Source organism: Callithrix jacchus, chromosome 2 (assembly GCF_049354715.1).
Source record: "Callithrix jacchus isolate 240 chromosome 2, calJac240_pri, whole genome shotgun sequence".
NCBI lineage: Eukaryota > Metazoa > Chordata > Mammalia > Primates > Cebidae > Callithrix > Callithrix jacchus.
The window spans coordinates 170548140-170564649 of NC_133503.1; the positions used below are offsets into that span (position 1 = coordinate 170548140).

Genomic DNA, 16510 nt, shown 5'->3' on the forward strand with positions numbered 1-16510 from the left:
GTTGTTTGAAGTCCAACAAGACTAATGAGCCATTTTTTCCAAATGTCTTTAAAAATCCTTTTTTCTTAGAAGGACATTTAGAGGCTTTGAAAGTTGTTCCAAGGGTAACAATAATAATATTAATAATATATTGCCCCAAACTCCCAACCCCTGCAGGTTCAAAATTTACTTAATACTCTGAACCCAAGGGATTTAAATTATTACCAGAGTTTATTATCTTTTGTTTATGGGCCTTTCCAAACAGGAGAAAGAAACCACGTGGAGATTCACTAGAGTTCATTGTGTGATTCACCTCATGGTGATGCATATATCCTAGAAGACTTCCAGCTTGAACCTTTAAAGCCTCCCTAACTCAATGGAATCAACATAGTTAGGTTGAGATTATACTGAGGGTACAGACTTTTCAGCCTGGAGAATTTTTGGTTGATGGACAAGGGCAAGAGCCCTCATAGAAGGATTTTCCTGTAGGATATACAATCTAAGTTATGTGAGATTAATGCTATATTGTTAGGTGGGTATGGGGTGGAAAGAGAACAATTTTTCTCTGGGTGTGTGCAAAGGAACTGACTGCCTTGGCTCCCCTTGAACTCTCTACCTTGTCATCTGAGGACCTCTGGTGGTGGAATTTTTCCCAGCGTGTGTGAATCAATGTTTCGTGCCAAGCCATCCAACCCTGTTACATTTTCCTACATTCCTTTCCTCCTGTTTTGTCATTCACATTAAGCAAGGAGCAACAATCAGTTGCAAACACCCACAATAAAGTGGTGGATGTGCCTGACCAGACTGTCATTTCACAAAAGTTACCTGGTGCCTTTCTCTTCCAGTGAACCTCTGATACATTTCCTGTAGCAAGAGAAGGCAGCCAACATGAAGGAAAATGTGGCATCTGCAACTGTTTTCACTCTGCTACTTTTTTTCAACACTTGCCTTCTGAATGGTAAGTAAGAGACTATCATGCTCTCTTTCATTGCCTGGGGTGTTTGTCAACAGGGTCCATTGCAGTCTCCTTGCAATGCTATTATGAAAAATGAAAATGCTTGTGTTATGTGCTGCTATTAAGTTATTTGCAATATTTTTGCATGAAAGTTAATGAGAAAAATTAATGCAGTTAGGGCAAAATCTTGTCACTGTGCTCCCTGCCGTCTGTCCTCATTCCAGGAGTGTAATGAAACAGCTCTGAAGACAGGACCTGAGTTCTAATCCAGGTCCTACCAGTTTCTATCTGTGTGAGCTAGAGCCAATTACCTAACTCTCTGGGTTTTCAAATTTTCAAAGTAAGGATAGTGATGTTTCCTCTACCACAGATGAAATAATGCATATGAAAAATCTTTGAAAAACCATGATGGGATATAGCAGATTGCTGTTACATAGTGGGAAGCAGGTACAGCCAACTCTATAATCTGTGCTAATAGGAGAAATGAAGTCCACAGCTAAATGAGAGGGTGGGTGCCTGTGAATACACACTTCTGTATGTCAACCCTTGTGCATTTCTGGGTGTGCAGGCTTCTATATGTGCCTGTGTAGATATTAACTTTTCCATATGGACCTGTTTGTAAATGCTTCTCTGTCTGAACCTGTACGTGAATACTTCTATGTATGTCTGTGTGTGTACATATCCATATGTGTACACTTCTCTGCATGTACCTGTGTGCATACCAGTATGTATTTCCATGAGTATGCACCTGTATGTATTTCTCGGTGTGGGGGGGGTGTACTTTTGATTTGGGCCCTGTGTGGGCATCTACATACCTGTGCATGTGGTACCTGTGTGGTTTTCTCTGTGTTTCTGTGCATTGAGAAAGTACATTAATTTTAACTTACTCCTCTAATGTACATGAAGGAAACATTTGTCTAATTGCAATTTTACAAATCTACCCTCTTCTCTTGAGTCTCCAGAAGGTACTATTAATAAACAGTAAAATAAGAAGAGAAGCTTTCAAAGAGATAAAAAGGGGAAAGCAGAGGTCAGAATGACCTGCAAGAGAAACTCTAAATACTCAAGAAATCAATGATCACCCTAATTGGCTTCTGAGTGTGCTCATTACTGAACCATAGGGTTTGAATGTTTTAAATAAGCTTTTCTTTCTACTTCACACGCTTCTTCCCATTCATGACAAAAACAAAGCAAAACAAAAACTTGCATTCTTGCTGTGACTCCCAGCAACAGCTTATCCTAAATAAATTGTCCCTAGAGGATGAACATTGTTACAAATATTGGCAGAGCCGCCCCAGGCTGGCGCGGATGGATTTCAGCAGGGCCTGTGAGCGGGAGGGTAGGTAAGCTCCAGCTGATACTACTAGCCTGTTGTCCTGGGCTCCAGCCTGTGTCCCACAACATGCCATTCCACTGAATCTCTCTTTCTGGCCAGCTCTGCCTAGAGACCCCTCTTCGCATCCATTTCCCCCCGCTGAGGTCTCCTCCTAACTTGCTGTTTCTGATCTGGTGCTCAGCTAGATCTTCTGGCCTTGGAGCCTGCATGAGGTATAGGGGAGAAAACAGAGAGAACCCCCAGAGGTGCTGGCCCACCTCTGAAAGTGCTCCTCTCTGTCCCTGACATCCTGAACTCCATGCTAGAGCATCCAGCTATACAAAACAGAGGAGCCGCTGAAGTCATAGAGGTGAGCATGGTGGCTTCCCCAGCCCCACAGCATCAGGGCAAACTCACAGGCTCTGCTGTCCCTCTTTGAACCTGACATCCAAGGAAGAGAAATGGGGGCCCACTTGCCAAGAGCTTTGGGGATTTGGCAACTAAAAAATTTTACATACTTGGTGTTGTATTTTCACACCACCTCACTGAGACCTCCTAGAGTCCAGCCTGGAAGTAGGTACAGCTCTTAGATAACAGTGGTTGCTCAGAGCCAGGAGAGGAGCTGGCCACTCTCCTACCCCTTACCACACCCCCTATCCCAAAAAGATCCATCGAATTATAGTTTTATAGACCCTGTGAGATTACAAAAGGGCCACACACTTTTCAAGCCCTATGAATCAAAAGGAAGCCTTTTGCAACCTCACCACAAAAAAAAGAAAGAGAAAAAATCTAAGACAAACAAGGACTAAAAACTAAGATTCAGAAATGGGGATGGGGTGGATGAGAAGATAGATTGTGAGTCTGGGTCACAAGATCAAAGCTGAATAAAATCAAGAAAAAGTGAAGAGAAAGGAGAAGACGGGGAAAGAGGAAGGGAGGGACGCCCAGATGCAGGGAGCTTCAGCGATGCAGTAAATGGGCAGAAGATCAGGAACAGGTTGAGTTCATCGTGTGGGGGGCGGCAGAAAGATGGAGATTGGTGAGCAGAGTGGATAAGTGCCAAAGGGTGTTGTTTTGGCAGTGTATGCAGGTTGCTCATACCTGGGAAGGATTCTTTGTATGATCCCCTTAGAATGAGAGGGTATCAGCTTTACAGACTTCATAGGACTACAAAAGACCACACACTCTTCAATCCTTATGTGTCTATCTTGCATTCAAGGTTCACTCTTTGTTGAAATTTTGCAGTCACTAACCCTCACATAGGCTATTGGTATCTCCATCTGAAAGTACACACACACACACACACACACACACACACACACACACACACACACACTGCAAAGCTCTCTAAGAGCCCTGCCAACATCAGCGTAGCCCACAGAGGAGTGTTGCTGATGTTTGACATTGCTGAGCAGCCACCCTAGGTCTCCTCGCCCTGAGACTTCATCACTGGCTTGGGTTCCATCAGTCTGTTCTGCCACCAGCAGAAGGGTCAAATGGTTAAATAGACCTCAATATTGATGCAGTGGCTTCTGGCTTTTTCTAGGACAGTCACCTCCTGGGAAACCTGAGATTTTTAAATGTCGTTCTCCCAATAAGGAAACATTCACCTGCTGGTGGAGGCCTGGGGCAGATGGAGGACTTCCTACCAATTATTCACTGGCTTACCACAAAGAAGGGTAAGAAGTTTCCTTCTCTCCTGTCCAACCACACATGAGTATTTCCATTCTCCAGGCCAAAGAAACACTGGTTCTGAGTGACAGCACTTCCCTGAATTTACACCAGTAAGATTCATACCACTTGGGAAAGGGGAGTCTAAGGTCCATGCCCACATTGTCCTATAAATGTCTGTTAAGAGCTGCATCAATATACATAAGGTAACCAGCCATAGCAGTGCAATATCAGTAATGTTTCAAATCCCTGTCACAGCTTAGGTTGTAGCCTCAGGCCCCATAAAAGTGTTTCTTAAGTGCTAGTTAATCTTAGATGCTCATCTATAAACTTTATGCCATTTGTAATTTTTTTTTTTTTTTTACTAAACATGTCACTTTTGCAACATAAGAGGGCCATGTGAAGTGGCACCATATAATCCTTGATAGACATGGTACAAGGCTTTCAAACTTGTTTCATGTTCAAGAAAATAAAGAACCTTGTAGGGAGAAGAAGGTGAGGTTTTTCCTTAGCAGATTGCTGATCCAAGAGCCATGATCTCCTGGAGGACATATTTGGACCTAAGGTTGCAATGAGGGCTAAACCAGATTGTCTCTGTGCAAGCATTTTGTTACACTCACAATGAGACCCTCCTGGAAATCCTCGGACAGCTGCACTCTTGTTCAAAAAGGAAAATATTTAGTTGCTGGTAAAGACAGCTGGCCCACTTTCCAATGCCTGCACTTTGTTGTACACAAAACTGTTATTCCAGCTAAAGTCCAAAGGGGCATCATGTAAACAGATTTCAGGAACTCAAATACAACCAGAATTGAATAAGCCTTTATACCTGTGTAGTGTGTCTTGCGCTGAGGCTACGTCTAAATGTGAGCAGCCTACTGAGCCACTTGGGCCTGAAATACCTCCTTTCAACATCACTTCACTTTATTGCTGACTTGGTGCAGTCTGAAATGGATCAGCATCAGTTTTTGTCCCCTTGGACACTTTTTTAAAAAATGGAATGTAATTCAACACACATGTGCAAAGCTGCTGCACTGTGCTTTGCACCCCGTGTGTGGACAGGTGAAAGTTCCAGTTCCCTGAGGTGACCCCATGGGCGTGACCTGGGTTTGGTGGTGCCCGAGTCATTGAAAGCTCAAGTGTTTATCAGCAGGGAATATATATCCCAGAGCCCACAAGAACACTTATGGAAGGGAGAGGTTGATAAGAAACAGAATACTTGCGGCCCTAAAATAACTTTTCCAGCATGTTATTCTTTCTCTCACTCTCAGCTGAAATGGGAGAAACATGGAAGCCTGGGGAACCAATCATCAGCTCTGGGTTTTGCACTTGAAATTTCTGATACCCAAAGGCCAGTGGTATTGATCTATGAAGAAAAAACTAGACTCTCTTTATCACTTTCTTATTCATTCCGAATACATTACTTATTGCAGAGAGAAATTCATACATGAATGTCCAGACTACGTAACCGGTGGCCCCAACTCCTGCCACTTTGGTAAGCAGTACACCTCCATGTGGAGGACATACATCATAACAGTCAACGCTACTAACGAGATGGGAAGCACTTTGTCAGATGAAATCTATGTGGACGTGACTTACATAGGTAAGAGGAAGGGAAATGGGTAAGAAATTTGTTACTCCATTATGTATTAGCCAACAGTCAGACTCAGTGTGAGTTTTCTTGGGTTTTGGATGGATCCCCCACCCCAAAAAAGGATGAGAAAATTCACAGTATGCTTGTCAACTGAGCATTTCAAATCATTTTTTATCAAGTCATCCATGACACTAAGGCTGGCACTTGGGATCCTTGTGTTCCTGTGCTTACCCTTGACCCTCATCCTCTTGCACTCAGCACAAATGTTCTATGTTTGCTTTCCTTGCCAGTCCTTCTATCTTGCCCTTCCTTTGTAATCAATGTCCCCTTCTTCCTTAGCAGCTGAGATTTCTTTTTATTTCTTTTCATGGAAGACAGAGCTGCTCTATGAAGAAGAACCTCTTAGAAGGGTTCATCTGGTTCTGCATCCACGGCAATTGCTCCCATTGCTTTGCCCCAAATTCATATGTGTGTGTGTGTGTGTGTGTATGTTGATCCACAACATATATGTGTTGTATATATGTGATATGTATACACACACACACACGTATGAGTTTGGGGCAAAGCAATGGGAGCAATTGCCGTGGATGTAGATATACACACACACACACACACACACACCATTTGTAATTTTTTTTACTAAACATGTTACTTTTATAGCATAAGAAGATAATGTGAGGTGGTACCATGTAATCCTTGACAAACATAGTGTTCAAGAAAATGAGGTAATGTAAATGTTAAAAATTACCAATGCTCTGTGTGCGCATGCACACACACGCAGAGAGAGACACACACACACAGAGACACACACACACAGAGAGACACACACACAGAGACATACACACACACACAGAGACACACACACACATGACACACACACACACACAGAGATTGATTATCATCCCTGCATCTACTGGTGCTGCCAAGGTTGCAGGAAGGCCATCTCCAGGCTGAATGGGAAGCTCACTGGCATGACCTTCCATGTCCCCACCACAAATGTGTCGGTCATGGACCTGACCTGCTGTCTAGAACAACCTGCTAAATATGATGACATCAAGGGTGGTGAAGAAGGGAAGATGTTCTGGAGAGCCCCATGATTGTTGTACTACAGTTGTGCAGAGGGGCCATTCACAGTCCTCTTTGTGGAGTGATGGCATGGACTGTGGACATGAGTCCTTCCATGATGGATTATAAATTTTATATAAGTGTGGTGTGTGTGTGTGTGTGTGTGTATTGCCTTACCCTCAAGAGTTATAATATTTGAAGGCAAAACAATAAAAGCAAGAAATGTTCTGAAATTAGCAAATGTTTTAATAAATGTGATCCTTAAAAAAAGAGTTCACTGAAGAAAGTAGTATGTTTCAAAAGAGAAATGAACAAATGTATATGAAATTTTCATTGACTCTGGAAAACAAACTCTCTGGTGAAAGAATATGTTGGACCATATTTTTCAAAATAATAAGTCTCCACAGAACTCTAGTATAACCCTGCAGCCTACAGCGGTTTGACAGCCCATGGAAGTTCAGTTTACAGTGCACGGTACATTTTCTGACACTTAGACTCTTAGCCAGTGATAATCTGCAGTACAGAATGACATCATTGGCAGATAATTGCTCAGAAGTAGAATTCTTTGTGGTTGAGTAATATTTAGTTACGCTGAAAACACTTGAAAGCTGTGGTTCTCAACTGGGAGCTGTTTTTGCTTCCCACAGGATATTTGGCAATGACTGGAGACTATTTTTATTATCACAACCTAGGAAAGTGGGGAGGCAGGACTATTACTTCTATGTGGTACATAAAGCCCAGAGATCCTCGAAGCATTCTACAAAGCATAGGGCAGTCCCCTGCAAGAAGGAAACATCCAGTCCAAAATGCAAGTCGTGCTGGGGCTGGGAAAGTATGCACTAAAAGGTACATCTTGAACATTTGAATTGAATTTTTGTACCATTTTTTATCAGAAGCATTGCTTGGTATGTATTTAACTTAAAATGTTTATTTATTAGCTATCATTTGTTTAGGAAATATACTCAAAATAATCTTTCTTAGGTATTTACTCAGTAACATACCAGCTTAGAATTGATGGCAATTGTTTTTTGGTACAGGGGAAACTTTACTGATGGTACAAGGCAAGGTAGGGCTCCCTAAGCCCCCACTCTTCAGGGGGTCTGCTTGAAAATTGTTAGGGGAGATTCTCAGTTTGGTGGGGAACTAAGTACGACAGGGATTCCCCAGTAGCTGAGGGCCTCGCTCTTGCTCTTCTGCGCCCACTAGGGCTGGTGGTCCCACTCCTTGGAGGGGTCTTACTCCTTGGAGGCCATGTGGGCCATGAGGTCCACCATCCTGTTGCTACAGCCTAATTCATTGTCATGCCAGGAAATGGGCTTGACAAAGTGGTCATTGAGGGCAGTGCCAGCCCCAGCATGGAAAGTAGAGTAGTGCATGTTGCTTTTAAAGTCAGAGGAGACAGCCTGGTGCTTAGTGTAGCCCAGGATGTCCTTGAACAGGCCCTGCGATGCCTGCTTCACCACTTTCTTGATGTCATCATATCCGGCAGGTTTTTCTAGATGGCAGGTCAGGTCCATGACCAACACAGTGGCGGGGACATGAAAGGCCATGCCAGTGAGCTTCCCATTCAGCTCGGAGATGACCTTGCCTTCAGCCTTGGCAGCACCAAAAATGCACGGATCATGTTTTGGAAAGCCCCACGGCTGTTGCCTCACAGTTTCCCAGAGGAGCCATTCACAGTCTTCTCAGTGGAGTGGTGATGGCATGGACAGTGGGCGTGAGTCCTTCCGCAGTGGGTGGCAAATACTTAAATGTTGGTTTTTAGGCAAATGTAGGTCATAATGCCAAGTACACTATAGTTACACTCACTCTTTCCCCATCTGGTACAGAGGTTGATTTAAGGAAATAATAAATGAATAGAGAAAATGTCACTGACCAGGAGGACTGAGACTGGGTGAGGCAAGCCAGCACCCCGGAACCTGAGTCTTAGAAAGGTACTCACAGGGGCTGTAGCCACAGGAGCCTACTAGAGTAAATGCCTCCTTCATTTTCTTTTTTTTAATTCTTACCAGCAGGAAGCCACTTTATTTGTTTTTACTGTGGTAAAAAGCACAAAACACACATCCACCATTTCAGCTATTTTATAGTATGCAATTGAATGGCATTAGTTTATTACAATATTGTGCAACCATTACCACTATCTAGTTCCAAAACACGTTTGTCTCCCTCAGTGGAAACTTCATATCCATTACTAAGCAGTTACTTCTCATTTCTCCCTTCCTTAACCTCTGCCAACCACTAATCTGCTCTCTGTTTCTGGGAGTTTGCCTCGTCTGGATATTTCATATATATATGGAATCATAAAATATGTAGCTATATCACATATTTTTTTTTGAGATGGAGTTTCACTCTTGTCACCTAGGCTGGAGTGCAATGGCACAATCTCGACTAATTGCAACCTCTGCCTCCTGGGTTCAAGCGATTCTCCTACCTTAGCCTCCCAAGTAGCTGGAACTACAGGAGTGCACCACCATGCCTGGCTAATTTTTTTGTCTTTTTAGTAGCGAGGGGGTTTCACCACATTGGCCAGGCTGGTCTTGGACTCCTGACCTCAGGTGATCCTCCTACCTAGGCCTCCCAAAGTGCTGGGATTATAGGCGTGAGCCACCATGCCTGGCCTCTAACACATTTTTTAACTGTTCATCAGCTGATGGACATTTAGATTTGTTCGGTTTTGCCTATTATAAATAGCGCTGCTATGAAAATTTACACACAAGATTTTCTTAAACATCTGTTTTCAATTCTTTTGAATCTATATCTAGGAAAGGAATTGATGAGTAATATGGCAATTCTAATTTTACTTTTGGAGAAACTTCCAGACTGTTTTCCACGGTGGCCGCACTGGTTTACATTCCGACCAGCAATATATGAGGGTTCCAATTTCTCCACATCCTCACCAACATTTGTTATGTTTCATTTTTCGAATTCTTGCCATGCTGATAGATGTGAAATGGTATCTCATTGAGGTTTTGATTTGCATTTCCCAGAAGGCTAATGACCTTGAGCATCTTTTCATGTGCTTCTTGGCCATTTGTCCCTCCTTAATTTTGTATCCTATGCACTTCACTCACCTCAACCTAATCCCAGGCCTGCTCTCCAGCACCTGACATAAATGCAAAGTCTACTACCATGGTAGAGTGAAATGGTAGAGGCCGCTTCCTCTAAGTCATATAGTTATGGGTTCAGATAACACTTTTACCAAATATGTGTCCTTAGGCAAGTAGTTTTCCCTCTTCTAAGCCTGTTTCCTCCTCTGTAAAATGAATGGGTACAGCAATTCATGGAGTTGTTAGAGGATTATAAAAAATGATGCAGAGATAGTATTTTTTACAGTCCCTGGCGTATAGTGAATACTCGAGAGACATTAGCTATTATTTTGCTAATAGGAATTCACTAAACATTTGTTGAATGAGTGACTGGGCCAATGGACTGTTATGAAATCACCAAAAGGATCATTGCCAAAAAGCTCAACCTCCATGTGCATTTTAATAATTTAACATCTGGGAGAGTGGATCTCATTCACCACGGGGTGTAACGTGTATGTTGGTGTAATGTGTATGTTGAATATAAGATGTAATTGCTGAAGCAAAGATGGAACCTGTAAACCTGCTATCTACAGAGTTATGATTATGAATAGTTCATTCACGAAAGCCGTGTGTCACTAAGGAGACTCTCACTCCCAGCTGAAGGAAATAAATTATTTGAAATCTCTTCCCTATAGTCTTCCACGCCAACTCCCACTTTTGCAAATCCCAGCCCAGTTTTTATCCCCTTGTCTCTGTCGTCATGAAAATTATGGGGATAGCTATGAGACTCTAGCTAATGGAAAACGAGAACGTGCAGAGAATGAAATCCCAGCTGCTTAATATTCTTACCACCTAAATCTCATCTGTATGCACAAATACGGTTGGTCACATACCAAGAGGTAGAAGACCGGAATCCCTGGTCTTTGGGGGCTTATGGTACAGTGAGAAGAGTGAGATGATAAATAGAAAATGGAATTCCTGATAGAAAATGGTAAAGGCAAAATAAACGTGCAAGCAGTGAGTGCTACTGGACGTTGCTGTATTTCCACAGTTGAACCAGACCCTCCTTTGAATGTGGTTGTGGAAGTAAAACAGCCAGAAGACAAAAAACCCTATCTGTGGATTAAATGGTCTCCACCTACCCTGATTGACTTAAAAACTGGTTGGTTCACGCTCCTGTATGAAATTCAATTAAAACCCGAGAACGCAGAGGAATGGGAGGTGAGTGATCCATATGCTTGTTGAAGGAACCATGGCCTTTGGCAAGGATAAAGCTCTCACAACTGAAAACAGTTGTTCCTCCTAATTATTGGGTCATTGTATTGGCCTCCAATGCAGTTATGACTCACCCAGATGTGAAAAGTTCTTCTCCCCTCTATTGGGATTGATGGGGGCTCATCTTCACGCTCTCCTCGGGCTAGTATCTTGCACTGCAAAGACATTTGACCAGGTTTCCAAACTGCCTCCCTTAATACATTTTAGATCTAGACCCTCATGAGAGAACTTAAATGGCACCAGGTAGGAGGGGGAAATCTCAGTCATAGTCAATGGCTGTGTTTTTATTTACTTTAAAATACTTCAACCAGGCCAGGTGCAGTGGCTAACACCCATAATCCCAACACTTTGGGAGGCTAAGGCAGGTGGATCATCTGAGGTCAGAAGATCAAGACCAGCCTGACCAACATGGGGAAACTCCATCCCTACTAAAAATACAAAAACTTTGCTGGATGCCTGTAATTCCAGCTACTCAGGAGGCTGAGGCAGGAGAATTGCTTGAACCCAGGAGGTGGAGGTTGCAGTGAGCCAAGATGGTGCCATTGCACTCCAGATTGGGCAACAAGAGTGAAACTTCTACTCAAAAAAAAAAAAAATGCTGTGCACAGTAGCTCATGCCTGTAATCTCAGCACTTTGGGAGGCTGAGGGAGGTGAATCACTTGAGGTCAGAAGTTTGAGCAGCCTGACCAACATGGCAAAAATTCATCTATACTAAAAATACAAAAAAACTAGCCAGGCATGGTGGCGGGTGCCTGTGATCCCAGCTACTCAGGAGGCTGAGGCAGGAGAATCGCTTGAACATGGAAGGTGGAAGTTGCAGTGAGTCAGGGTCCTGCCTGGGTGACAAGGCTGTCTCAAATAAATAAATAAAATACTTCAACCTAAAGAAATAAGTAAATTGCAGGCAGTACAATATTCCACCTTTATATACTTTAGTCTATGCCTCTTTAAAAAAAAAAGGTACATTTCTGAACATAGCCAAAATAAGATCACACATAAGACCATTAATTAAAATTCCTTAATATCACTTAATAGCCAGTCCCTAGTTTAATTCCTCCCAGTGTCTCCAAATATCTTTAACAGCTACTTTGTCCAAACCAGAATCCACTCATAGACCACACATTGTAACTGATTGTTATATCCCTTCAGTTTCAGTGCAATGAGAAGACTGGGCCACTTGTCCCATACAGTATCCCACCTTCTACATTTCTCTGATCAGTTCTTTGTCGGGTCATTGAGCTAATTTCTCTATGCCTCCATTTCCTGTAACCAGACTTGATTAGATGTAGGCTGAACAATTTTTGCCAAGAATTGGCAGATTCAGAGGTGATATTATGTACTCTATATTGTATTTAATCGGATGTCAAAAACTATCTGGTTAACCCATTATAAGTGATGCTAAAACTGGTCCCTGAATTGGGGAGATGACACACTGATCCCTTGATTGTAAAGTCATGTTTAATTTGTATGCTACTACTTTCCCCATACATGAATGCCCAATTCTCTTTCACCTCGTGTCTTTAACACCAATTTATTATGGAATCAGTTATTTCATTAAGGTTTAAAAGCTAACAATTCTTTATATTAACTAGTTGTTTTTCACCAAGTGGGAGGAATGCAGAATATTTGACTTTTCTGAAGTAGAATCCCAAATGGAAAGATAGAAAACCTGTTAAATTTTTGATGAGCAATTTTAAGAGGAGGAAGAGATAGGGCTAAGACAGTGGAGCAGTGACAGCTGGGAATGCTCTGTGTATGACTGTTCAGCCTAACTCCGCCGTAGTTTATTTTTTAGGGAAAAACTCTTTCTTCACAACAAATGTCAGAAGTGACTTCTGTTTTCCTTATTCTACCTTAGACCCATTTTGCTGGGCAGCAAACAGACTTTAAGGTTCTCAGCCTACATCCAGGACAGAAATATCTTGTCCAAGTTCGCTGCAAGCCAGACCATGGATATTGGAGTTCCTGGAGTCCAGAATACTCCATTCAGATACCTAGTGGTGAGCATCTTGGCTCTTTTTTGCTTATGTCCCTAAATGTGTTCTAAATGGTATATTTGCATATAATAACTAGTAATAGAGAAACAACTTTGAGCCTTAGCCAGAATAGAAGAGGTGGGTTTATAAACTTTCTGCCCAATACACAGATTTTGAAGAGCAGCATTGCTCCCTGGATTACTGCCAGTGGAGAACAGTTTTAGGATAAGGCTACAGACATGGCCCTGGTGTCTCAAGGGGCTTGATGGTCAGTCATTCTGCCGCCACCATCTGCCCCATTCCTATCATTTAGAAGATTTGGTCAAGGTCATCATCTAGTTCTGCCAGAATTTATAAGGCATTACCCTGTCTCAAAGGCATGAACCAATGCTCAGTCTCTGCTATGGATTATACTTCAGTCTTTTAGTGAAGACATGGGATATAAGACAAACCGCTCCAGCAAAGCATCTTAATTCAGTAACTTGTGTTCTATAAGGGAACAATCCATCTTGCATTTTTAAAATGCCTTACAGCTTACAAAGGCTGTACCTTGTTTGGTCCTCCCAACCCTCCCAGGTATTCAGAGAATATGATTATTGTTAAGAATTAAAAGTGAAGAGGCCAAGCATGGTGGCTCATGCCTATAATCCCAGCACTTTGGAAGGCCAAGACAGGTAGAGGGCAGGAGTTCAAGACTAGTCGGGCCAACATAGTGAAACCCCATCTGTACTAAAAATGCAGAAAAAATTAGCCAGACATGGTGGTGTGCACCTGTGATCCCAGCTACTTGGGAGGTGGAGGCAGGGAAATTGCTTGAACCAGGGAGGTGGAGGTTGCAGTAAGCTGAGATCGTGCCACTGCACTCCAACCTGGGTGACAGAGCAAGACAGCCTAAAAAAGAAAAGAAAAGAAAAGTGAAGAAACCAAACCTCAGCAAAGTTAAGGGTCTTTCCCAGAACCACATGACAAAGTCTAGCTCTTCTAACAACTTGCCTGACCAAAGTATCAGGCTTTCATTGGCTTGGCATACTGGAAAGGGCACTGAACTACAAATCAGGCATGCTTCTAGTCCAGTCCTGCCTCTTACTTAAAAAAGCACAGGATCTAGAGGCAGAACGCCTGAATTCAAATCCCAGCCTGCAACACTATAGTAATATGGCCATTGGTAACTCACTCTTAATTTCTCAGTTTTCTTATCTTTTGTAACAAAGCAATGTAGGCAAAGAGCTTAACACCATTGATGGCTTTTAGTAAGAACTTAATTAATGTTAGCTTTTATTATTATTACTACAAATGACCATGTAACCTTGGATTTCCTCTTTAAGGATCAAATAAATGAATATGTGAAGGGATTTTCAAATTTATAGAGTACTATAAAATATATGCAACATATTAATATATTAATAATATTGGAAAGAAAATAGCCCTGTCATTGATGCTACTTTGGATTGCTGTTCAAATCAAAAAATATGTAGATGGAGGAAAACACTCTTGGGTTTAAGAGTTTCATTCATTAGGTTTGTTTGTTTTTAATGATGCTTTATGTGATCAAATCTTTCTGACTGTTTGTTTTTTAGAGTTCACCATGAAAGATACAACCATGTGGATCTCTGTGGCTGTCCTTTCTGCTGTCATCTGTTTGATTATTGTCTGGGCAGTGGCCTTGAAGGGCTATAGGTACTTCACTGTCTCTGAGCTGCTTCTCTGCGTCATGATAGTCAGGGATAATGGCAAAAAGAATAATACAAAGATGATAGAACCCATAGACAATCCAAGCACCTCATTTTAGCCGTCAGATGTAATGCTTTTGCCCATAAAAAAATCTTTTATCAGTGCTAGAAAAAGTAGAAAAAATATTTCAGGCTGATGTTCTTTCTATGAAACAGAGATTGACAGTTGTAAAACAGTAAAAATCTGGCAAGAGTAGCTAAAACCAAAAGTAGTAAATAGTCCAAATAATCCACTAACTTCAAAATCAGCCTCCTTAATTAGCTAGAGCTAATTTTAATATAGGAGTCTGTAATTTTATTTTCATCATTGATCATTTTATGTAGCTGTCAGACTCTAAGTCCTATCTCTACCACAGTGCATATAGCAGCTATTATACTAATCTTTTAAAAATTACAGTCAGAAATGAGTCATTTAGCCAATCTCATGAATTATTTTATAGCATGGCGACCTGCATCTTTCCACCAGTTCCTGGGCCAAAAATAAAAGGATTTGATGCTCATCTGTTGGAGGTAAGGACGAGAGGCAAAAACTCCAGTGTGACTCACTGCTTTGCAATAACTAACTCTACACACACACACACGGTCCCCATCAGTTCAGCCTGGTGGTTTCAGCCAGCCTTTTCAGGCTGTCTCTCCTGGTCAGCATGTGTGTTAACAGAAAGGTGTGTGAAGGATGAGGGTACTTACTTTCACACAGTAAATGTCAGAGGGCAAGGAGAGAACGTCAAGAAAACATGGAATTGCTTGCTTGCTTCATTTATCAGGTTGACTCATAAGCATAGAGATAAACATGTTGTATAAATAATCAATTCAGAAAGAGGGTGAATATTTTGATTAATGCAAACCAAGGACCACCCCCTCCCACCGATCATACATTGATAAAAGCTTCTACTTGAATGTTCTTTATGTAAAGCCATAGTAACAGAATGTCCTATTGCCATTATCTCTCACTTTGGGCCCTCAGTTGAGATCAGATCAATACAGTGGGGCCATCTGTTTGCCAGGACCCATTTAGGCTGATGAAAGAGGGAATTAAATGGTGAGTGTTTTGAATGAAAAGAGCGGTTAGAACATTTTAAAATTTTTCTCCAGGTTGAAATATATAGTTTCAGTTTGGCTTTTAAGCTTAACAATGATGTATATAAAAGCAACTAGCTGTACATTAAAGCAAATACCACTTGACCCGGCTGCTCTGGGTCTGACAGTGTAAACATTGAAGTGAGCCCCAGATAATATGGCTTGTCTGTGTTCACTTTGGTTGCAAATATCAGAGCAGGGAGTAGAGCCCAGGCATCCGGGTTCCTGATCCAGTGATCTTCCTCCACTATCCAGAGTAGCATTGATCTGATAGAACCAGCATGAATGTCTCAACAAACTAAATTAGCTGCTGTCCAGCCCACAGTTTAACGTGCTAGCCACAGAGGCTCAATGATAAAATAGTGACTTTTGTCTCAAAATATATATATTAGTATTCTTAATAATATTACCTCTAATCTTCAAAAGATCCCTCCCAGATGGGTAGTATTAATATTACTTTCTACCTTAAAAATGGAGAAGCTGAGGTTCAGAGAACAGCTTGTCCAAAGTCATATACCCTACAATAAGTAATAAAGCCAAGACCTAGGTCAGTACCTGACCCAAGCCAGATGGTAAGAAAAAAGAGGGGTGAGTGAAAGGAGGAGGTGGGAGGAAACAGGAGAGGGAGAAGAAGGATAGAAGGAGAAAGAAGAATAGGAAGAGATGGGAGAAAATATAGAATAGAGAGATAAAGGGGGAGAATAGAAGGAGGAGAGGAAGAAGAGTAGAAGAAAACAGTGGTTTAGGAAAAGGAGAAGGGAAGGGGAAATAAGAAGGAGAGAAGGAGGGGGAACCACAGAAGGAAAAGACAAGAATCCACTTACTATTGCCAAATAGTAGAAAATCATA

The 16510-nt window shown here is 41.8% G+C and overlaps 1 protein-coding gene across 4 annotated transcripts in view; it reads left to right on the plus strand.

Moving 5' to 3' along the window:
- The window catches only part of PRLR (prolactin receptor), a 170729-nt gene that overhangs the window by 143521 nt on the left and 10698 nt on the right, over positions 1-16510 (plus strand). For 3 of the 4 annotated variants that reach the window (XM_008992156.5, XM_054246610.2, XM_017964592.4), the window contains exons 3-9: positions 825-937; positions 3796-3928; positions 5351-5520; positions 10654-10823; positions 12737-12878; positions 14432-14531; positions 15025-15094. In XM_008992156.5, coding sequence (XP_008990404.1) covers positions 868-937; positions 3796-3928; positions 5351-5520; positions 10654-10823; positions 12737-12878; positions 14432-14531; positions 15025-15094 — 855 coding nt within the window. In that variant the 5' untranslated portion in view covers positions 825-867. 4 annotated transcript variants of the gene reach the window in all.